We start from the raw sequence: 25,528 nt of genomic DNA, 5'->3' as shown, positions 1-25,528 counted from the left end.
TCATACCGCCGGGTCCCCATCCGTCACCGACAAGGAGGGGGCGACGTCCATAAAAGACAGGTCAGAATCCGGTTGTGAAGTCGGGGAAATGACCTCCAGTGACACCAGAGGCTCTTTGTCCCGGGACTTATGTTTCTTCTTCCGTTCAGGCTGCGATCGAGGAGGGCTGTGTGGCATAATGGAGCCAGCTGCAGCAAGATCAGGAACAGAAAGAGACCGGGCGACCTGGGGGCCGATAGACCGCGGCTCTCGCGGTCGCCGCGCTGCAGCAGACCTCTGACCTGGAAGGTGCCGGGAAGGGGCATCCCGGGAGAGGCGCCCTTGACCGGCAGACGCCGAAGGAGTGGGACACTTCTCCGGCTGGGGAGGGGGAGCAGCGCCCAGAGGAGAGGGGGTGGGAGCCGCAGGGGAGGGGGGAAGGAGAGGGGTCCGGGATGGGGGTAAGGAAGGGGGAGGAAGGGATGAAGATGTAACCAAGGCGTAACTAGATTGCATGGACACAGGGTGCAATCGTGCATATTTCTTACGGGCCTCTGTGTAGGTTAAACGATTGAGGGACTTATACTCCTGTATCTTTTTTTCTTTCTTATAGACTGGGCAATCTGCTGAACGTGGAGAATGACTACCATGACAATTGACACATACAGGAGGGGGAACACAGGGACTCCCCTCATGGAGTGGACGTCCACAGTCACCACAGAGGGGGTCCTGGGAACAGCGAGAAGACATGTGGCCAAAACGCAAGCACTTAAAACACCGCATAGGAGGTGGGATGTACGGCTTCACATCACAGCGATAGACCATAATCTTAACTTTCTCAGGAAGGGTATCCCCTTCAAAGGCCAGGATAAAGGCACCAGTATCAATACGATTATCCTTAGGACCCTTCTGAACACGCCGGACGAAGTGAACACCCCGCCGTCCGAGATTGTCCCGAAGTTCCTCATCAGTTTGAAGGATGAGGTCTCTGTGAAAAATCACACCTTGTACCATATTTAGAGACTGGTGAGGGGTAATGGACACGGGAATTGTGCCAAGGTGGGTACAGGCACGAAGGGCCGCAGATTGGGCAGCCGAAGCAGTTTTTATCAGCAACGAACCCGACCGCATCTTGCTCAGGGAGTCCACTTCGCCGAACTTGTCTTCAATGTGTTCCACAAAGAATAAAGGTTTGACACTGGTGAAAGTATCTCCATCAGTCCTAGTGCAAACTAAATAACGGGGGAAAGGTTTTGCCCCTAGACGACGGGCCTGACCCTCCTCCCAGGGGGTAGCCACGGAAGGGAAGGCCGAAGGAGCAAGAGAAGCAGCACTTGAGGAATCAGTACCACGCAGAGAGACGGCCGCAGAAGAGCGGCCAGAGGTTTGGACCCGTATGCGTTTCATCTGCATAGCGTCCGCCCTGATACCACCCACTCCGATCAGGGGCTCTCCTCACGGGCGCCACCCAGCCACAGCAAGGGCCGTCTGGCACGGCGGCCATTGCCGGGAGTTCCGATGCTCCAGGATGACGAGCAACCACTCCAAGGCATGCATGAGGAGGTCACAGCTCAGGTATCAGAAGTGTGATCCCTGTGTGTTCAGGGGGCTCAACCAAAAGGGTACATAGCGACCCCACCACACGGGCTGGCTACCGTGCTGGCTATGCACCCTAGCATCAGACAACGACGTAAAAGAAAAGGTGGAATGTACTAGAAGGGCACACGTCGGAGACACTAGGTAAGGTGCTCTTCCCCAAATGGCTCACACTACGGAAGAGAAATTTTGGAATGGAGGTCAAACCCCAGAGGGGGACCAAGGAATGCCAAAAGGAGGAGATGATTACGCAACAAAGCCGGAGTGTAAAACCAACAGAACCAGGAGGATAGCGGGGGCCAACATAAGCAAGGACACCAATAGAGGGAGAGGAGAGGGCGAGGGGAAAGGGGTATGGAGGGGAAAGGAGGGGAAGGGAAAGGAAATGCAGCCCGAGAGAGAAGGAAGGCTGCAATGGCTCGGGGCCCCGTGCTCGCCACACACGTATCCACAAAAGAGTTGTGGACCCCCTGGGGGGGCCGCGTTCATTGTCAATACGTCCCAGAGATGGCAGCACCGTACGGCAGATGGAATTTTACCGCCAGCGGCAAGAATGAGAACTGTTTTAAATACTTAAAATGACGATGTTTTCCTTACTTGAACACCATGCAATCATTCGTTTTCTGAACTTGCGTGGTGTGAAACCAATTGAAATTCATCGACAGTTGAAGGAGACATGTGGTGATGGAGTTATGGATGTGTCGAAAGTGCGTTCGTGGGTGCGACAGTTTAATGAAGGCAGAACATCGTGTGACAACAAACCGAAGCAACCTCGGGCTCGCACAAGCCGGTCTGATGACACGATCGAGAAAGTGGAGAGAATTGTTTTGGGGGATCGCCGAATGACTGTCGAACAGATCGCCTCCAGAGTTGGCATTTCTGTGGGTTCTGTGCACACAATCCTGCATGACGACCGGAAAATGCGAAAAGTGTCATCCAGTTGGGTGCCACGAATGCTGACGGACGACCACACGGCTGCCCGTGTGGCATGTTGCCAAGCAATGTTGACGTGCAACGACAGCATGAATGGGACTTTCTTTTCGTCGATTGTGACAATGGATGAGACGTGGATGCCATTTTTTAATCCAGAAACAAAGCGCCAGTCAGCTCAATGGAAGCACACAGATTCACTGCCACCAAAAAAATTTCGGGTAACCGCCAGTGCTGAAAAAATGATGGTGTTCACGTTCTGGGACAGCGAGGGCGTAATCCTTACTCATTGCATTCCAAAGGGCACTACGGTAACAGGTGCATCCTACAAAAATGTTGAAGAACAAATTCCTTCCTGCACTGCAACAAAAACGTCCGGGAAGGGCTGCGCGTGCGCTGTTTCACCAAGACAACACACTCGCACATCGAGCTAACGTTACGCAACAGTTTCTTCGTGATAACAACTTTGAAGTGATTCCTCATGTTCCCTACTCACCTGACCTGGCTCCTAGTGACTTTTGGCTTTTTCCAACAATGAAAGACACTCTCCGTGGCCGCACATTCACCAGCCGTGCTGCTATTGCCTCAGCGATTTTCCAGTGGTCACAACAGACTCTTAAGAAGCCTTCGCCGCTGTCATGAAATCATGGCGTCAGCGTTGTGAAAAATGTGTACGTCTGCAGGGCGATTACGTCGAGAGGTAACGCCAGTTTCATCGATTTCGGGTGAGTAGTTAATTAGAAAAAAAATCGGAGGCCTTAGAACTTGAATGCTCCTCGTATTATGGCATAATGCCAAACATGCTAGAGAATGAAAACGTGCACTTGAAGTTCAGTGAACAGTTAAAACTAGTCAATAATGTGGAATTACACACTTCGTTTCAAATAAATTGTCTTCCTCAGAGGAAAAGACTTATAAAAGCCAAATTTCTTTAGCAAACTGACAAAAATAACTTCATTGTTATGCAAGGTCATTGATGCTCAACTGCCAGAAAGGTGGAAATAATATAGTCTGAAACCAATAACTAGTTTTAGCCTTCCGTAATTATGTGAACGTATTTTAATTCACTCGATAGCTCCCGGTCACAGAATTCATTTTGTTTTCATTTGATGTGAGAGCAGTGGACAAAGAGGAAACAGCAAAGTCACTATACATAAACACGGGTCACGTGGGGACTACTCACCCCCCCCCACTACAACTCAGACTGCTCTGTGCATCAGCTCAGATCTACAATATTTCCAAACCGGAGCAATACTTCTTAAATCAGCCTATCTCCACACCAAATACCATCAGAATAGGTTAAACGGTTAAGACACGAAAATGTATCAGCGTGAGTCACTTTTGCAATTAATAATACTGGTGTTCATATTTAAGTATGGATTAAACATGTTGAGAATTGAATAACAATTGTATTGGCTACATTGAACCGTGTTCAAACAAATTTCGGGCTTGCAGCCAGTCATACTTTAATTCATTGTGGGATATTTCAACTGAGCACCTGCCAGTTACCTTCAGGTGAGCAACCTAAGATTGACGAAGTTGACAGACAGACCACACTTCGCTGGAGGAACCGCAAAACTCACCTGTCCTCCGTGTTACGGCTCGCCGCAGGCACTGACACACACTGTCGTCTGACTGGAACAAATCGTGGAGATGGAGCTCCACGCACTGACCAACTGGTAGCCACCATCACAGTTCATCAGATTTTATAGGGTGGAACAGAGCAAGTCTTTATCAGTCTTCCGTGGCTCACCTCAAGGTACTGGCAGGTGCCCAGGCAAAATATTGTGCAATGAATTAAAACTATGACCAGCTACATGCCTGAAATTTGTTTGAACATGATTCAATGTAATCAATACAATGCTTATTTAATTCTGAACATGTTCAATCTACACTTAAGTATTAATACCAGTTTTATTAATTGTGAAAGTAACTCACTCCGCTACAGAGACATTAGAACTGTCACAAGTCCGTCGCATTTTAGACATTGAGTGTCACGCACCTCTTACAGCTTCTAATCTACTTGAAAGAATGGTCGGTCCAGTACTAGGCGGGCCAGAGAAAACCCTAAAATTTATACTTCTGCAGGAATGTGATGAATCGAGTCACTGTTTTAATATAATTAGAAAAATACAATGCATGCTTTCAGATTTGATATGCAGTAAAATAATATAAATACATTCATTATGTACCCACATAACGGGTACGTTTTTTACACGTATGTCTCTAAGCCGCTACAAACACAGAAATTTTGTGAAATTACTAGCTTGCTTACTCACCAACACTCGTCAGAAAAAACTACTGATAAGTGAGCAAAACAGCAGGTAACAGCCAGTAATAAATAAAATAATAATTCCTGTGAGCATAAACCCAAACACAAACAAAATCCCAGTGTGCAATGAAAGATCACACAGGACAGCATACTGCTTAAAATTAAAGTATATAGTAAGTGGGAAGTGTTGTGGTGGTAGGGGGGTGGGGTGATGTTTGGCAACTGTGTGCGTTTGGTGTGGCTAAAGATCTCGTGGGATTAGTGGAATGTGTGCTGTGCCTCCAGCAAGGGCCTCACCATCATAGCCGTGCATCCTGAAGTAATTTTGTACACGCTGTAGTGTGGATTATGTATTGAAATGTTTCATTTGTGTCAATTCACAATCGCATAAATGGCTTAGAAGTTAAAATTAAATAAAAATTCAATTACAACTACAGAACTCACCACACTGTCTTGAAATGACCCATTATCAGTACAAGAACAGGGAGTAACATTGTTTAATATGTGGTACAAATCAAATTAAAAACTCACCATTTCATGCTTTAAAGAATCTGTTGCAGCATCCTCCTCTCTCTCTTTCATTTCCATCTCTTTCTGATATTCACATAGCTCCTCGAGTTTATCCTTTTGTTCCTTTACCTTCATTTCCAGCTCTGTTAAACCAGTTATTCATATTACATATTACACTAAGATGAATTAAAAACACTTTATCCATGGGATAGGCGCGATGGGTTGAGGAGGAGGAGGAGGAGGAGGAGGAAGTGAGAGCAGTAAACAGGGAAGGTGTGATGCAAAAGGATTCAGTCAATGCAGGTGTAAAGGGGAAGTAAACAATATCAGTATGGTTGCATTTATTCATATACGCTGCTGGGTATCACAATTTCTGCATCAGGAAAGATTGAAAATAACAAAATCTTACAAAAAGGTTTTTGATAGATGACTACCAGTCACTAGATGTATTGGCTATTTAAATTATTTAATGAAGCCACATATTTCAAAACACTTCCTTTCTCAGAAAAGTTCCAGGACCTTTTTTTTAAAAAAATAGAAAATTGCACTCACCAAGTGATGAGCCCAGATCCTGTCAAAGTAGTTTCCTTGGCTATCTATAGGCTACACAGTTGCCAATGTTTCTGGAGGTCTTGGAAGCAAGCAGGGAGATTTTGAAATTAAATGCTTCTAGGCTCATTTGTCACAGGCCGTTGGATGTTTGTGATATCTTGATGAAGCTATCCTTTCAGCCACCTTTTCACTCACAGAAACAAGAAAGAATCAAAAAGTGAGGGGTCGGGTGAATATGGCAGATGTAGGATGGCAAAAACAGAATGTCTGGCCAGACACTCAGTAACAGATAAAGCCGTAGGGGGTCTCGCATTGTATTGCAGCAAGAACCAGTCCTGAAAATGCAACACATCTGGGTAGCGATATTGAACTGCTTGTCGCAAACATTTCAAAACTTTGATGTAAAGAGTTTGGTTCACTGCTCGACCTGGAGGAACATACGGTGAACTAATCCTTTACTATCAAAGAATGCTATAAACATTGTCTATGTTCTCGAAGGTTCCTGGTGATCCGAGATTCCTCCATTCAGCATTTTGACACTTCACATGAGGGTCATACTGGTAGCACCAACTTTCATCCTGAGCAATAATCACTGACAGAAATGTGGGATCAAATCTGTCTCTATCCAGTAGTTCAGCAGAAATTCTTCATCTTTTCTCTTTTCGATCATCTGTTAGTGTGTGAGGGACGAGTTTTGCATTAAGTTTCCGTTTCCCTAAATCTTCGCATAAAATTTTATGACACATATCGTGATTCAAATTTAGCTCTTCTCATATTGCACGCACAGTTTCATGGCAGTCTTCTTGCAATAACTGCCTTACACGCTCTATGTTTGCATCGGAATGTGCTGTAGACGAGCGACCAACTCTGGAATAATCTTGCATTGAATCTCTGCCTTCACAAAAAAAACTTGTGTGCCACTTTAAAACACCACTTCTCGAAAGTGCCTCGCCTGCATACGCTTGCTTAATCTTAATCACTTTTCATGTTTCACTAAGAGTTTTTCCGAGCCTAGTACAGAACTTGATATTCCCTCTTTGCTTACGATCGGCATCCGTTGCGTCACCTTAACTCGAGAACCCAAACAGTGTCTTGCTAAGCACAGCCCTGCTACCTACTGAGTTTGCACAGAAACATGACCGAGGTCATTTTAAGGACGCATACATACCAGGTAGCATAAAAGCAACATTTGTTCCTTTCTAGTATTGCAAACTCAGAAATAAATTAAAGTCATCAAAGTTTTCTGACAGAGGAAGTATAAATTTAATCTTCAGCCTACAATGGCAATGCAAAAACATTTAACAAAAGTACACATAGATATTAAAAGTGTTTTATATTTTCAATTTAATGTTTCTGTATGCTTGGAATACTTGTAACAGCTTTGCTTGTTAGTATAAAAAAATGTTTTTGTATCACTACTGTAATCTGAAGATGAGGTTTACGTGATTCATCAAATAATTTAAGTAGTCAAATTCTGCGACGAGTAGTGGCCTCTGAAAAACCTTTTCATACATGAAACAGTCGTTTGATAAATAGTTATCTTTTTATAAAACAGAATTTGTCCTCTTGCGCACACACAGTATTGTTGAAAGAAAACATAACATTCGTAGGAATTCTGGAGAGGTAGAGGGTGTGAAATTGAGTACACAGACCTGGTCCTCTGGCAGCAGCCATGGCTCTACCACAGCTGGGCAACAAGTAAAACTAAGCATGGATGACAGATACAGTTACATCATTCCACACTGCTACAGCTCTATTCCAGAGTTCTTCAAACAAAGGGGCAAATGGTGAAGTTCCAGTTTCTCTATAACTTATGACCAGATGTTTTCAATGGGTAAGGTCTGGAGAACATGACAGCACAGACAACATGCAGTCTTGCATTATCTTGTTCAAAGATAATGGAGTCCCTGAAGACAGGACACATGCACTGACCTTAAAAAATCAGAAATGTAAGGGCTGTTGTGCAAGTTATCAGGTACGAAAACCAGAGGTTTTCGTGTTGTATACTCAATGAGTCTCCTCACCAGTCGCGCCAGGTGCCTGTCCTGCATAAGGACAACGAATGCAATTCAGCAAAACCCATCCTCCTCGGAAGATCCACAAGTGGATATTGCTGTACACAGAAACAGGACTCGCCTGAAAAGACAACACGGTGCCACTTCCGTGTCCAGTGTCATTGTTGGGCGACCCACTGTTAGCAAGCCCCTCTCTGCTGCAATATCAGGTAAAGCTGCAACAATGGTTGCCACCCACACGGTCTGTGGAGCTCTAGACATCACTGCTGCAGGACACTGCAGAGTGATTGAGTGGGTGGGTGTAACCCTTCAAAATGAGTTGACTTTGCCTTCTGTTCTCATGTTCTGGCAGGCAAAGTCCATTCTGGTCACCATCAGTGCCACACTTTGTACTGGCCTCGGACGGTGCTGTGTGCACGATTTTTCATCAAAGGTTTGCTTTGAGTACGTACAGTGGGGGAGGGGATAACAAGTCACTTCTGCAGAAGGATGCTATTACACAAAACCTCTCTGCCTTCTTGCGTTGCCACTCAGGCTGGACTACATCCATTGTCTAAAGAACTGAGGTGCAACATCTTGGACTTGCATAAAAAATCCTGGTGCACGGCACAGGGGGAGTTGTTAAGGATTCAGTTGTTTCCATAGTTTCTTCTGCCATTCCTTATCGTAAAATTGTGTCCTATTACATCTCTCCGATCTGCCTCTAACATGTCAGTGCTATCGAGTACCACCAAAAATTCCTTTACGTTGTAGTCTTGTGCCGTTAATACAGTACAGTCCACCCATCAGTTTTGCCCCCGAGACCACGGACACTTCTGAGCTGCACGGTTCGCTGCACCATTGCGAGCTCACTGGTCCACTTCAGTGACAACGATTTCATCCAATTCTCACCAGCGACAGTACCCCACACTCCAAAGAAGTGGGTGCTCCTCTCAACTTTGCCCCCTACTAGCCTGTGTTCATGTACCGAGGACTAAAAATCCACTCCTACTCAGGTTGAGGGCTGATCCGTCAGATGCTCCGAGGTCTGGACTTAGCTAATCTAACACAAACAATGCCACCATCCCTTTGTGTTAGCAGAACAAGCTGTGGCTTAGGTAGGGGCACAGGAAGGCATTCTGGCAAACTTAGATGCTGGAAACAGCAATGCAATTGGTACTGCTAGTCAGTGCTATACGTATCCATTGCGACGCAACTCCTAGCAGTTGTGGTTATCGCTGAAACAACCAGTTTTCAGTTATATTTTCCACACCAGTTTAACCTGACTGTTACAAGTGCTCAAAATAACCTGTTTCTGAAATAACCTATTTTCATTTTTTTATTCCTGTAATTTTCTGTAATAAACACTGAACTCTAAGGAAGCCTGGAACTTCTCACTCCCACAGTTTCAAGCTACATATGATCAAAATATTAAATTAAATAAGCAAATAAAAGAAAACTGAGTCCGTCTGTCATTCAGTATTTTCTCAAAGAGTGGTAAGTGGTTGAATACTACTACAAAAATCACCAGTATTCTCATACTGATTCTAATTTTTGAAATCCTCCTCAAGAATTATGTAATTGAGGATCGCGCACTGGACATTGTGAATAGTCAGTGCTAAAGGGTGAAAATTGGGGTTGCAGAACTTTTTTTTCATGTTAATTTGTCCCTTTTCATGGGCTACAAGCAGATCACAGACAGCTGTTCTCTATTTTTATTGTATACTATGAATGAGTTGTTGTTAAGTTTTTAATTTCCTTCCTCTTCTACTGTCTCAGAGAAATGGTATACAAATCTTTAATCTTTCAAAGCAAATGAAACACTGTCTATTACTGCTAAGTCACTTCGTAAAAATATTTCCAGACCAGGGTTGGTCCATTATGCGATACAACGGATTTATGGCGACGACAGTGAGAAACTACCTTATAGACTAGATGAGGGCAAACTTTGCACACTGCACGTACACATACACCTTAAGCCGTGACACATGGCAATAGGGGCATTATTATCTGAGAAATGCTGTTGTCCAACTCTGGAACCAAAGGGCGTAACAATCCAACGCTAGGAGGTGTCACTGTCTTCTGTGAGCACACCTGGTTGACATGCTTGTGACACACAGAGCTATTTTTAGTCATATTTCCACCACATTCTGTCCTTATAAATGGGTGACCACTGCTAGGGCCCCACTGGTGAAGATTTTTGGAGAAAACCAATACCCATACATCATCTTTGACAGAATAAAGTTGGAATCGAGACGACGAATGGAGAAACGGAGGTCCTGTATGTTGACGGTCGGAGAGTTTGGACCGATACAATCATCCGTGGAAATTTTTGGGGGGGCTGATGCCGTACTGACCTGTGGCACAATACGATACCAAAAACAAAGTGAGGGCTTCATCTAAATCATGAAGGGGATGCAGCTTTGATAACTGTGACTCCAATGCACATACGAAATGTTCTGCTAATCCAGTGGATGTGGAATGAAAGGCACTTTGCACACTACGGCAATGTTGTCAGAAGCACAAAAAGTGGTAAATTCAGAAGATGTGAATTGATGCCCTTTAACAGTAGCCATGGTTTCTGGGAGTCGTCCTGTGGAGAAGATCCGTACCAGAGTCTGGAGAGCATGTGCCGAGGATGTTTAAGTAGTAGAATCCGGTTACTGTGCCAACCACAACCACCACAATTAGCCCAGGAAGGCCTGCAAAGTCTAAATGGAGTCGAGATTGGGGCACGAAGCATCCTGTGAAAGAGTGTTGCCCGTTTTCTTTGGCAGGTCTCACATACCACCGCCATGTTGGCAATATCTGCATCAATCTGTCGCCAATACTCATATTGAGGGGCCAGCCTCTTCATGAGCACTATTCCCCAGTGTGTCTGATGTTCAGGGGTGGTATACTGTGCCACAAGGCAAACTGAATCACAGTGCAGGTTTGACCACTTTCCCCTTGCAGCAAGAGGGCTCTAATGAGGATAGAGAACTTGTGGCACCTGTGCCAGAATGCTTGGACTTCTGGATGATCCAACTCTTTCCCATCTGTTAGCCATCCTCAGTGTACCAGATGCTTGTGACACACAGAGCCATTGTTTAATCATATTTCCACCACATTCTGTCCTAATAAATGGGTGACCACTGCCAGGGCCCCACTGGTGAAGATAGATAACTGGGTCCTCCAGTCAGTGATGGGCAATGCACCTTAAGGAAGGGTGGCTACACCTACTTCAGCTTCTTTGTCCATCTGGCAACAGACCTCTGGTTTCAAATCAAAAAGTGTGTCGTGTCCATTTGGCAATATGGAGAGAATGTCAGTGTCGGCATGCTGAGCTGTCGAGCGATATCTGATGTCGTACGAGTAGCTAAGAAAAACAATGCCCACCTCCGGAGGAGACACGCCAGTGTGGTAGGAATATTGGAGTCTGCTTTCAATAATGGTAAAAGACGTTTATGTTCAGTCAATAACATGAAACATCAGCCATAATTGTGGAATTCTTTAGTGCAAACACAGCAACCACGGCCTCCTTTTCTATTTGGCTGTAGTTGCATTGTGCCTGTGTTAGAGTTTTGGATATGAATGCAATAGGATGTTCCACACCACATATTATACGAGATAACAATGCACCGAAGCCGTAATCAGAACCATCAGTTGCTACAATTAAAGGTTTTGCTGGATCAAAGACCACAATTTTACATTTTTACATAACTGATGGAGTGGTTCCGATATGACCACGGTATGTGGGACAAACTTGCAATAATAATTAAGTTGGCCAAGCACAAATTGTAATTACTTAATGTCCTCAAAGTTACTGGACTGTTTAAATGTAGTATGATGTGGATTGTATTCCTTAAGCATTGTGAACATGATCAAGATACGACACCTGAGGGACAAAAAATGTTACACTTGTTAAAGGACATCAACGTAATGACTAGAATTCATCCAGATAGTTTGCTATGCCGGGTACACTGGACATCAACTGTTCAAAGTACCACTGAAAAATAGCCAGAGCACTGGAAACACCAAAAGAAAGCCTGTTATAGTGGAATAGTCCAAAAGGAATGTCAACGAGCAGAATGCTCTATAATGCTTCTTTCAGAGGGAGCTGAAAGAAAGCATCCTGCTAATAAATCTTGCCTCCTGCAAGACATGGCATAGTGTCATCCACTTTTGGAATTGGATAGGTGTTTGTGGCGGATTGTACGTTGACCGTGAATTGGCTTTTCCAAAATACCACTCCGACTGCTGGGGACTGGATTGAGACTAACTTTCTCTTAGATGCACTGTAGTTCTGACTATAGCTCATCCCAGAGAACGAATAGAACATTCCACACTTTGAAGAAACAGGAAGTGGCTGTTGGCAGGAGGGTGACATGACTGAATTGTACTCTGAATGAAGTTGCTAAAGTACGAGCTAGCCTCCGGCAGCTGAATGCGTTTGGTGGAGTCATGTACTTCCGAGTCCAAAGTATTAAAAAGGTTCAAACCAAGGATGTTTGTGGTTCCTTAAATGCTTACCAGCAAGATGTTTGGCATGAAAACAGTGGAATGATACTGAATGCAAGCCAAAAACTGTCCTTTCACTTTGATAGTATCGTTGCTGTAGCTATGCATGTGTCCTGAGAATTTCTGTAGTGTGGGTGTCATGGAATGCTGCTGATGACCGTACAGACTGTTCAAAAGCCCTAATTATGGGGAGGTAAGTCTAATGGGGGATCCTAATGCTCGAGGTGGTCATTACGAAGTCTTCCACCTGGTGAATGTAAAGTAACCATTTCTTTGACAAGGGAAGTTTTGTACGACTGTTTACATTTAGTGCACTAGAACAGATAGTCATGGGATAAACCCCACAACTTGTCTATTCTCTCCCTGTAAGATGGTCCATTCACAAGGGGATCACCATGCCTACTCGTCATCATCGATTTCATCCAAATTTATCGCGTATGTACACGGGTAAACATTTAGAAAAGTAGCATTTTTGGCATGGGTCAGACAAGGCATGAGCTATTTATACTAGTGTAGTTCCCAGGCAGTGGTTGACACACTGGGAAGAGTCCCGAACTGTTCTGGCATAATCACAAGCACCGGAATGAAGACAAAGAACACAAGACTGGAGAAGGCAGTGAAATGACATCGGCCAATTGTGCGCCGATGAGAACCGCACCACAACACGAGCGACACCTGCAAGAAGTGAATATAAGTGTCGCTGCTGGCAGCCTCAGCCAGACATTAGTGCTGAGTATTCGGACATTAGTGGACAGCATTAACACGGCCTAGCAGAGAGTGCTGCGATATCAGATTGTAGTGACCCATGTCCATTGCTTGTTTGAACATTGTGTATAGCCAGGACTGATTTATGTCGCACGTCACCCATCGCTTGAGATACCTTCGTACATTAAAGTTAAGTATCGTAGATATGATTTATAGAAATGAAACTACTAATGTTATTTGCTCGAATTGCTGCATAGCATTCTGAGAACACAGCATCCCTTTGACACCCTGCAAGAGATGAGTGGGCACGACCCAACAACTGGCGACGAGTCTCATCCGAACCCACTGCCCAGTGGCCACAGAATTTCATTTATATTGTGCTGGCTCTTTACTTTGCAGGAGCGATTCATTGCTTTAACAGTTTCCTGTCAGTTTTGCTAATCAGTGTTTTCAGGTGGGTGTTGCAGAATATTTCTTTGATTCTGTCTTTATTTAGATTGCCTGCCTTGTATATTTTTTGCATTTGTATCTTCCCACATGCCCACAAATCCTGTCCCGCCCCCCTGCTCAGGCTCCGCACTGCAAGCATTAAATGCAACACAGCTAATGCACACGTTTCAGTTCCAGACGCAGCAGATCGCAGCACTACTCAACACGATGCAGCAGCTACTTCCCAATGCTGTGCGCCCGACGGAACAAGCACCACCTACTACAGCTGCTATACCACCTTTTTTAGTGACCAAAAAGAGGAATAGCTAAAGCGGTTATCACAGTTTGAGGCACATTTACTAGCCCACAATGTTGCAGGTTCTGTGAAACATACCTATCTCTTATCCACGGTAGGAAGTGCAGTGTTCAGATTAATTCAAAAACTCTTTCCTAATGCCACTCCGTGTGAACTTGCTTACGATGCAGTGGTAGACTCACTAACAAACTATTATGAACAACAAGGGAATGTGGTAGCAGCTAGGTATCAATTCTTCAATTGCGAAAAACAGTCAGAACACACTTATCGCGAGTGGGTAACAGATTTACAGGGTATGACAAGGAAATGCAGTTCGCCCCTGTTAGCTGAGTAGTCAGTGGGACAGAAAGTCGTATCTAACGGATCGGGTTCAATTCCTGGCTGGGTTGGCGATTTTCTCCACTCAGGGACTACGTGGTGTGTTGTCCTTATCATCATCGTTTCAACCCCGTCGACACGCAAGTCACCGAAGTGGTGTCAACTTGCACCAGGCGAACGGTCTACCCGACGAGAGGCCCTAGCCACACGGCACTCTCAAATGTGCTTGCGGTGCTATGTTATGTTGCGTGATGTGATCGTGTACATTGTACCCGATGTCAAACTCTGAGAACAAATTTTCAAACATTCTGTGAACTCATTGGAATACTGCATGTAACTAGTGCACTGTTCCATCCGCAGTCAAACAGCAGAGAGAAATGTTCTGTCACAACCTTCAACAGCGGAAGGCCAAACTTTGCTCCACACACACCAGGGATCAAGCATTGCAACTGTTTCTCACCTCACATCATACGCACCCACGAGATGGGCCATCGCCGGCAGAATTGCTTCACGGCCACGGCCATTGGACACTGCTCCACCCTCCTCAGCATCGGGTGCCAAAGGAAAGCCTCAAGTATCGCTTCGCGCTGCGTTTTTTTTTTTTCCTTTTTTTTTTACAGGATTTTTAGCGATAGCAGACCATGGGCGAGAACCGAGATTGTCTGTCGTCTGTCGACTTGTATGTATCTTCTTTTAGGTCCAGATAGCTTGCAGCGCCACCATCAAAACACCATCTTTGGCATGTACCCAATGATTTTTCAGTCTCTCTTCTCCCAGATTAATGGGTCCAGAGGAGAGCAGGCCACTGCAGCCACCAAAGGTTGTCATCACAACAACACGGGACGACCCCACGGAGAAGGAGCCTTCACCTCTCCTTGTCCTACCGACAGAACTGGACCCACCCACACCGCAGCAGTCTCCGCCTTCATCTGGTTCATGGCACCAGGAGGTGGATGCGTACCCTTCTGGTCGTTTTCACCAGAGCGCAGGCTGGATGGCAGGGTACAGCTGCAGCAATCAGCTTCCAGCCTGACACTGGGCCCACTTCCCACACGACAACAGTCTGTCGCTTTTGGGGGGAGGGGGCAAGGAAAGTTCTGGTGTAACCACAAGCATTGAACGAAGACGCAGAACACAAGACTAGAGAATATAAATCTGAGCAAAATCAGTGATCGCGAGTAGGCACGGTCCTGTTGAAAGCTTGTGGCTGCTAAAAACATTGCGGGGCACCTCAACATGCACTTTAACATTGAAATATTCTAGTAAAAAGTATTTAAGCAATTGTATGGGAGGGCATTGGGCTCCACTTCATGGTTGAATTCCTGAAAAAACACATAAATTTCCAGACCTGCATAGGCTAAAAGTAATGCATACTACTGGGTGTCAGCTGTAATACCATGGGCCAGGAACGGTTGCTCCATTCTGACCACATAGCTTCCCAGAGCTCATCTTCCGGTCAACACTTGGAATGACAACAATTCCCCTCTGAATCTTTTCACAGAGAATTGATGCAGGACAACCAGCTGGACATCACAGTGTTTGGATGTGGTTGTGATGATGGTCACTATCTTGTCCAGCGTAGTGTGCACAGCTTGTTGCATGCCCTGGAGTAGGAGCAACATATGGGTAGCAACACTGGAAGGGTTAGGCATGGTGGAGCAAAAATTTACTACCATGGTCCTCACAACATAGGATTTGTATGCATACCGACACTGTATACCTGGGGCACAAAACACAAGTGAAAATATTGATTTACAGACCATCTTCTCATTATCACTTGGTAAATCTTGCACTGATTGAGGTGCAATGAAAACAGGGCCCAGGCAAACAATGCACAGCATGAAATTTTCACTTTACAGCAGAGTGTGCGCTGATATGAAACTTCCTGGCAGATTAAAACTGTGTGCCGGACTGAGACTCGAACTCGGGACCTTCTGTTAAGTTTGGAAGGTAGGAGACGAGGTACTGGCAGAAGTAAATCTGTGGGGACGTGGCATGAGTCGTGCTTGGGTAGCTCATTTGGTAGAGCACTTGCCCGCGAAAGGCAAAGGTCCCGAGTTCGAGTCTTGGTCCGCCACACAGTTTTAATCTGCCAGGAAGTTTCAATGCACAGCAGTTTTACCGAAAAGTACATAAACCAAAACACTCCTCCTTTGGGGAAAAAAGTTACTCACAACAGATTGCAAAGTTCGTGATTCACACTAAATTTACATGCATCCACAGAACGTTATAATGATGAAACAGTCAAATTCTAATATTAACTCAAAAGTAGAATGAAACAACACAGTTAAGGTCGACAGCCGATACCCAGTTCCCGATCATCTCTGATGCAGAAGCCAAGTCCAGATGACCGTGAAAGACACTGGCAGTTCCCTTGACTGGCAATGGCGGGTGTGGCACACCATCGTACGCAGTGAAGGTTCCAGTCAGGACTCTTAAGATCCGTGGATGCAGCTGGCACCTGGCCCAGAGCTTAACGGAAGGTGACCTGAAGTGGCTTTGCACTGCGCTAAGTACCCAGGCTGCACAGAGACACTAGAGGAGCTATTTGTGATCATGTGGCTCACGGAGGCAAACAGGTCCACAGGGCCAGCGACCTCTGGCAGCATTTGTTCCGCCACTAGCTGGACTACGCAGCGTGCACAATTGAAGCTCTGCCATCTGCTGCTGTAACCTCTTTGTGGTTAATCAACAATGTAGGAAAAGCTAGATCGCTACTTACTGTAAAGAAGATGTGTAAAGCTGCAGACTGACACAACTGAAAGAAACCTACTTACAGCTTCCGGCCACAGCCTTCATCAGCAAAGGAGAAGCATACACCATTCATACACGCAAGCAAGCACACCTCATATACACATGACCACCACCTCCCGCATCTCAGGCTGCAAAGCAACTATTACGTGGGATGTAAGCAGCTATCTGGACGGAGTGGGGAAGGGGAAGTGACTATAGTGTACGGGCGGGAGAGAGACGAACGCTGTCTGCCGGAGTGTGCAGGAACTAGAATGCCAACAGAAGCAGTGTCAGGAAGTTGTGGGAGCAGGGAGGTGGGGGGAAAAGAAGTGAAGAAGGAGAGGAGCGAGGAAAGATGAGCAGGTGCATTGGGAGAGGGTGGCAAACAAAAAGGATGGGAGATGAGAAGGGGTGGAAACTATTGGGTGGAGGGTATGGGGACTGTATGTTACCATAGGTTGAGGCCAGGAATATGTTTTAAGCATAACTCTGACCGGCATAGTTCAGAAAAGTTGGAGGTGGCGGGGAGAATCTAGATGGCTCAGGTAGTGAAGCTGCCACTGAACTCAGACGTGTTACGTTCAGCTGCATGTTGTGCCAAGAGGTGGTCTACTGTACTCTTGGACACAGTTTGGCAGTGGTCATTCAACCTGTTGGACAGCTGGTTGGTAGTCATACCAATATAAAAAGCTGTTCCATTATTGGAGCAAAGCTGATAAATGACATAAATGACATGGTTGCTTTCAGAGGTGGCCTTGTCCCTGATGTGGTAGGAAATACCTGTGGCAGGACTGGAATAGGAAGTGTTGGGCGAGTGTATTTGGCAGGTCTCGCACTTGAGTCTTCCTCAGGGGTACGATCCTTGTGGCAAGGGTTGGAAATTGGAAGGCGCACAGGGATGGACTAGGATGTTCTGGAGATCGGGTGGGCGACAGAAGACCATTTTGAGGGGGGGGGGGGGGGAGGTATCTCAGGTAAGATGTCACTCATTTCAGAGCATGATGATAACTAATCAAAGCCGTAACAAAGAATACGGTTCAGTAGTTCCAGTCCAGGGTGGTGCTGGTTGACAAAGGAGCACTCCTTTGTGGCCGGTTTTTCGGGGTGGTGGGGCAATTTAGGGTGTGAGGAGAAATGGCATAGGAGGTCTGTTTGCAGACTAGGGCTGGGGGATAGCACCTGCCTGTGAAGGCCTCGGTAACACCCTCACCATACTGAGCGAGAGAGCTCCTGTCATGGCACACACGCCTCGTCAGGTGGCCAGGCTTTATGGGAGGGATATTTTTGTGTGAAAGGGGATGACAGCTGTCAAAATGCAGGTACTGTTGTGTACAATGTTGACAGATGTGTGGCTGAACCATCGCAAAGGAAGTGGTCAACATTTAGAAAGGTGGTGAGCTGGGTTGAAGAGGACCATGTGAATTGGATGGGAAAAAAAGGTGTTGGGGTAGTGAAGCAATGAAGATAGGGAGTCTCCGACATGAGTCCAGATCTTGAAGATATCATCAATGAGCCTGAACCAGAGTAGGGGTTTGGCATTTTGGGAGGCTACGAAGGTTTCGTCAGATGGCCCGTAAACAGGTTGACATAGGAGGATGACATGCAGGTGCCTCTGGTTGTGGCATGGATTTGTTTCTATACCTTCCCTTCAAAGGAGAAGTAATTGTGGGTTAGGATGAAATTAGTAGGGTGTATCAGGAATGGGTTTAGAGTCTGAAGGACGTTGGGAAAGCTAGTGTTCAATCGTGGTAAAACAGCTGGCATGAGAGATGTTGGTGTATAGGGTATAGGTAGAGACGAGTAGGTATCCAGGAGATAAAAGGGGTGGGGATAGTGGAGAGTCGGTGAAGGAAGTGGTTGGTGTCTTTGACGTAGCAGGCTAGATTACGGGCAATTGGTTGGATGTGTTGGCCAATGAGGACCGAAATTCTTTCAGTGGGGGAGCAATAACAAGACACAATGGGGTGTCCAGGATTGTTGGGTTTGTGGATTTTTCAAAGCATGCAGAAGATGGATGTGCGTGGTGTCGTAGGGGTGAGGAGGGAAATTGATTCAGGGGAGAGGCCCTGGGAAGAGTATAAGGCTTTAAGCAGGGATTGGAGTTTGTATTGGACTTCTGTGATGGGATCACTCTGGCAGAGTTTATAGGTGGAAGAGTCACAATTGGCAGAGGCAATCTGTCAGCTAGTCACTGCAGTTTATAACAACAGTGGTGGAACCTTTGTCTGCAGGCAGGGAGATTAGGCAGGATTTGTTTTGAGATTGTGTGTGGCTATTCTTTCTTCTTCTGAAGGGTTGATGTTCTGAGGAGGACCTAGGGAAGGATGTTGATGCTAAGTTGGAGGTGACTAGTAGTGTTTAGGTTGGTTGGTTGTTTGAGGTTTAAGGGACCAAACAGCAAGGTCATCAGTCCCTTGTTTCAAATAGGCTCCATTCCGCTAATGGGACTTCGCAGTAAAGTCAGAAAAATAAAACGGAAAAAGGTAAAAACGTAAAAGGGCAGTCATGTTGTCATTGGTAAAAAACAAAATGAGGGAAGTCGGCAAGAGAACGAACCCAACACTATGCTGAAGCAGCATAGGCAGGAGCACCTGTGACGTAAAAGGTACAACTGCTAGAATCTAGAACGTACGTATGGGAATAGAAAGACTAACCAAGCCTTAAAAAAAAGGGTAAAAACAGAGTAAAAGGGGAAGAAAAGAGGATTTCGGTCAGGGAGGGGAATCGGGAATCTCCAAACACTGCTTACAGTGGGAGACACCCAAACACTCACAGCCCTGCCCCAACACCAAAGAGAGATTAAAAACCTTAAAACTGAGAATAAAAACCACTTTCCCGGAGGAAACCGAGAACCAGAGACACCATCCGGGAATCGTCAGCCAACATCAAAGGTAAAGTGTTGGGGAGCCTATACTTAGCACGCAGAGCCAAAAGAAGGGGGCATTCAACCAAAATGTGGGCTACTGACTGGAAGGCTCCACAACCACATAGTGGGGGTGGCTCATCACGCAAAAGAAAACCTTGGGTCAGCCTGCTATGGCCAATGCGGAGACGACACAGTGTGGTCGAGTCCTTTTGGGAGAGGCAAAAGGAAGAACGCCACGGGCCCGGTGTCACCTTAATTGCACGAAGTTTATTAGACAGGGGAGTAGCCTCCCAAGAAGTGGCCCATGACTGTGCGAAGTGGGATTTGATGTGAAGCCGTAAATCCGCTGCAGGAGGGGTTACAGAAAATGGGGGGTAAGTGACTGCTCCCCCAGCCAAATGATCAGCGAGCTCATTACCCGGGATACCCACATAGCCAGGGACCCAAAGGAAGTCAATGGAACAAGCAGCACGGTGAATATCAGCAAGATGGTCACGGATGGTAGAGACCGAGGGATGGCGCGAAAAACACCAGTCAATAGCAAGAAGGCCACTCATCGAGTCCGTACATAACAAAACACGGTTGTGTTGGGACTGTTTAATAAAGGTAAGGGCCTGGGAAATTGCCATCAATTCCGCAGTAAACACCCCACATGTAGGTGGCAGCAGATGATTTTCCATTCCGACAGAGGACGTGAAGGCATACCCCACATGATCAGCAGATTTAGAGCCATCAGTGTAGAAAACATCAGCATCCCGAAACTCCCATAAAATTTGGTGGAAAAAGGAACAGAACACCACCAGGGGGATGGAATCCTTCGGACCTCGCCGGAGATCCATCGGAATTCGAGGCCAAGGAACTAACCAAGGAGGGGTAGAGGGGAGGGAGCGAGGAAGACAGGACAAAGAAGGAAGCTGAAAATCATGGCAAAGAGACGCAAGGTGCAGCCCAACCGATAAACCCGCCCGAGGGCGGGAGTCGGGTGGGCGACGTCCATGGTCTGGGAACAGGATAGAATAGGAAGGATGAGTGGGAGAGGAACGGATACTGAATGCACAAGACACCAGAAGCTGGGACCGCCGAACAGAAAGGGGGGGGGGGGGGATCCCAGCTTCAACCAGGAGACTATCAACAGGGCTAGTAGGGAAGGCACCGATGGCCAAACGGATACCACGATGGTGGACTGGATCCAGCATGTGCAGTGTGGAAGGAGCAGCTGAACCATAAACTTGACAACCATAGTCCAAGCGAGACAGAACTAGAGCACGATAAAGACGGAGGAGGAGGGAATGGTCCGCACCCCAAGAGGAGTGGGCAAGGAAGCAAAGGACATTGAGTTTATGGAAACATCCTACCTTCAGGATTCTGATATGGGGCAGCCAAGTGAGCTTGTTGTCGAAAAGAAGACACAAGAAACGAAACTGTGGGACCACAGGCAATCTTTGTGCAGCGAGATAGAGCTCTGGATCAGGGTGGATCGTAGTACGGCGACAGAAGTGGACCACTCGCGATTTTAAAGGAGAGAATTGAAACCCGTGTGAGAGGGTCCATGCAGAGGCACGCCTTATAGCTACCTGGAGCTGCCGTTCTGCAGATGCCATCGAGGAGGAACTAACCCAAATTCAGAAATCATCCACATACAGGGCAGGGGCGACCAAGGGACCGACAGAAGCCGCAAGTCCATCGATAGCAATGAGGAAAAGAAGGACACTCAAGACAGAACCCTGTGGGATGCCTGTCTCCTGGGTCCGTGGAGAACTAAAAGCAGTACCAACTCGTACTCTGAATGACCGACGGATCAGGAACTGGCAGATAAAAATTGGGAGTGGGCCCCGAAGACCCCACTGATGAAGGGTAAGTAAGATATGATGGCGCCAGGCCGTGTCATAGGCCTTGCGAAGGTCAAAAAACACTGCAACCAGATGGCGGCACTGGGAAAAAGCCTGCCGGACTGCAGATTCCAAGCGGAGTAAATGATCGATTGGAGACCGTCCCTCTCGAAAGCCACACTGGTAAGGGGACAATAGATCCCGAGATTCGAGGACCCAATTGAGCCGACGGGCTACCATCCGTTCAAGTAACTTACAAACAACATTGGTCAAACTAATTGGCCGATAGCTGTCAACAGATAGGGGGTTCTTACTAGGCTTAAGGACAGGAACCACAATGCTATCCCTCCACTGAGAAGGAAAGTCACCCTGGAGCCAGATACGATTAAACACCTGAAGAAGATGTTGCCGTTGTGGAGCACTGAGATGTTGAAGCAGTTGGTTATGAATGGAATATGGGCCAGGAGCCGTATCATGAGAAGAAGATAGAGCAGAAAGAAATTCCCATTCAGTAAAAGGTTTGTTGTAAGATTCTGACTCACAAGGAGTGAAACATAAGGTGGAAGCTTCAGCCCGCTGTTTTTGATGAAGGAAAGCAGCTGGATAGGAGGCTGACGCTGATGCCACTGCAAAATGGGTCGCTAGATGTTCTGCAAGAACTGATGGGTCCGTACAAATGCCATCCGGGAGGTGAAGGCCTGCGAGGGTGGACTGCCGATGGCAACCTTGGAGAGAGCGAAGTGTAGCCCATATCCGTGACAGAGGGACAGTAGAACCAAGGGAAGAAAGAATCGTTCCCAACATATCCGCTTGCTCTGTTTGATTAAATAACGGGCTTTAGCGCGAAGGCGTTTAAAGGTAGTAAGGCTAGCTACGGATGGGTGCCTCTTGAAGTGTTGCAAAGCTCGACGGCGATCACGGATGGCAATGGCAATAGCCGTACTCCACCACGGGACTTGCCGGTGACGAAATAGTCCAGATGAGCGCGGGACAGCAAGGCTAGCAGTGCGAACAATCGCGTCAGACATGTCACGTAGGACGTCATCAATACAACCCGACAAAGAGGGAGAAAACGCGACCTGTGCAGTGTATAGAGGCCAATTGGCGCGTTGGAAAGACCAACGAGGCAACCTGTCCATCGGGGAGCGGGAAGGGAGCGTGATAATCAACGGGAAATGGTCACTATCACAAAGGTCGTCGTGTGGCGACCAGTGTAATGAAGGGAGGAGAGAGGGAGAAGAAAGAGAAAGATCAATGGCAGAAAAGGTACCACGACCGGCACTGAAATGAGTAGAGGAGCCATCATTAAGAAGGCACAGGTAGTGGTCTGCAATAAATTGGTCGATAAGAAGACCTCGTCTAGATGGAAAGGCACTGACCCACAAAGGATGATGAGCATTAAAATCCCCGAGGAGGAGGAAGGGAGGAGGGAGTTGCTGAAGAAGGGCAGTTAAGGTAACAGGTGTAAGAGTCCTGTCAGGAGGGAGATAAAGATTGCATACTGTGACTGCAGAGTCTAAGTGGACCCTAACAGCAACCGCTTCCAATGTAGTTTGAAGAGGAATCCATGTGCTAGCAATGTCTGTATGGACCAATGTACAAATGCCACCAGAAGCCCGCAGGGCTCCGACCAGATTTCGACAGAAAACACGGAAATCACGGAGGGTCGGTGAGTGAGCATCAGTAAAATGAGATTCCTGGAGAACCACACAAGCTGCGGAGTAGGATTTCAATTCCGGAAGGCGGCGATAGTATCTATTACAATTCCATCGGAGAACCACAGAACGAGGGTTTAAATGGGGGCTGAACACTTTAAATCCAGTCATACCGCCGGGTCCCCACCCGTCACCGACAAGGAGGGGGCGACATCCATGAACGACAGGTCAGAATCCGGTTGTGAAGTCGGGGAAATTACCTCCAGTGACACCAGAGGCTCTTTGTCCCGGAACTTATGTTTCTTCTTCCGTTCAGGCTGCGATCGAGGAGGGCTGTGTGGCATGAAGGAGCCAGCTGCAGCAAGATCAGGAACAGAAAGAGACCGGGCGACCTGGGGGCCGAGAGACCGCGGCTCTTGCGGTCGTCGTGCGGCAGCAGACCTTTGGCCCGGAAGGTGCCGGGAAGGGGCATCCCGGGCGAGGCGCCCTCGACCGGCAGACGCCGAAGGAGTGGGACACTTCTCCGGCTGAGGAGGGGGAGCAGCGCCCAGAGGAGAAGGTGTGGGAGCCGCAGGGGTGGGGGGGAGGAGAGGGGTCCGGGATGGGGGTAAGGAAGGGAGAGGAAGGGGTGAAGATGTAACCAAGGCGTAACTAGATGTCCTGGACACAGGGTGGAGTCTTGCATATTTCTTACGGGCCTCTGTGTAGGTTAAACGATTGAGGGACTTATACTCCTGTATCTTTTTTTCCTTCTTATATACTGGGCAATCTGGTGAATGTGGAGAATGACTACCATGACAATTTACACAGACAGGAGGGGGAGCACAGGGACTCCCCTCATGGAGTGGACGTCCACAGTCACCACAGAGAGGGGCCAGTGAACAGCGGGAAGACATGTGTCCAAAACGCAAGCACTTAAAACACCTCATAGGAGGCGGGATGTATGGCTTCACGTCACAACGATAGACCATAATCTTAACTTTCTCAGGGAGGGTATCCCCTTCAAAGGCCAGGATAAAGGCACCAGTATCAATACGATTGTCTTTAGGACCCTTCTGAACACGCCGAACAAAGTGAACACCCCGCCGTCCGAGATTGTCCCGAAGTTCCTCATCAGTTTGAAGGATGAGGTCCCTGTGAAAAGTCACACCTTGTACCATATTTAGAGACTGGTGGGGGGTAATGGACACAGGTATTGTGCCAAGATGGGTACAGGCACGAAGGGCCGCAGATTGGGCAGCTGAAGCAGTTTTTATCAGCAACGAACCCGACCGCATCTTGCTCAGGGAGTCCACTTCGCCAAACTTGTCTTCAATGTGTTCCACAAAGAATAAAGGTTTGGTATTGGTGAAAGTATCTCCATCAGTCCTGGTGCAAACTAGGTAACGGGGGAAAGGTTTTGCCCCTAGCCGACGGGCCTGACCCTCTTCCCACGGGGTAGCCACGGAAGGGAAGGCCGAAGGGGCAAGAGAAGCAGCACTGGAGGAATCAGTTCCACATAGAGAGACGGCCGCAGAAGAACGGCCAGAGTTCTGGACTCATATGCGTTTCATTTGCATAGCGTCCGCCCTGATACCACCCACTCCAATCAGGGGCTCTCCTCACGGGCGCCACCCAGCCACAGCAAGGGCCGTCTGGCACGGCGGCCATTGCCGGGAGTTCCGATGCTCCAGGACGACGAGCGACCACTCCGAGGCATGCATGAGGAGGTCACAGCTCAGGTATCAGAAGTGTGATCCCTGTGTGTTCAGGGGGCTCAACCAAAAGGGTACATAGCGACCCCCCCACACGGGCTGGCTACCGTGCTGGCTATGCACCCTACCATCAGACAATGACGTGAAAGAAAAGATGGAATGTACTAGGAGGGCGCACGTCGGAGACACTAGGTAAGGTGCTCTTCCCCAAATGGCTCACACTACGGAGGAGAAATTTTGTAATGGAGGTCAAACCCCAGAGGGGGACCAAGGAATGCCAAAAGGAGGAGATAATTATGCAACAAAGCCGAATTAGAAAACCAACAGAACCAGGAGGATAGTGGGGCCAACATAAGCAAGGACACCAAGACAGGGAGAGGAGAGGGTGAGGGGAAAGGAGCAAGGAGGGGAAGGGAAAGGAAATGCAGCCCTGGAGAGAAAGAAGGCTGCAATGGCTCAGGGCCCCGTGCTCACCACGCACGTATCCACAAAAGAGTTGTGAACCCCCTGGGGGGAGTAGTGTTTAGGTGTGTGTGTGTGTGTGTGTGTGTGTGTGTGTGTGTGTGTGTGTGTGTGTGTGTGGCGGAGGGGGGGGGGGGGGAGTATCATGGTTGGTTGGTGGTATGAACTAGAGGAGGCAGGGTTCAATG

At 47.2% G+C, this 25,528-nt stretch overlaps 1 protein-coding gene across 1 annotated transcript in view; it reads right to left on the bottom strand.

Annotated features, from left to right (window-relative positions):
• The window catches only part of LOC126109582 (uncharacterized), an 88,866-nt gene that overhangs the window by 33,601 nt on the left and 29,737 nt on the right, over positions 1-25,528 (bottom strand). The window contains exon 3 of the mRNA XM_049914616.1: positions 5,309-5,430. Within this exon, the coding sequence (XP_049770573.1) occupies positions 5,309-5,430 (122 nt within the window). The remainder of the gene's footprint in view (positions 1-5,308; positions 5,431-25,528) is intronic.

The sequence above is a fragment of the Schistocerca cancellata genome, chromosome 12 (genome assembly GCF_023864275.1).
Source record: "Schistocerca cancellata isolate TAMUIC-IGC-003103 chromosome 12, iqSchCanc2.1, whole genome shotgun sequence".
Lineage (NCBI taxonomy): Eukaryota > Metazoa > Arthropoda > Insecta > Orthoptera > Acrididae > Schistocerca > Schistocerca cancellata.
This window is presented reverse-complemented; position numbering and strand designations above follow the sequence as displayed.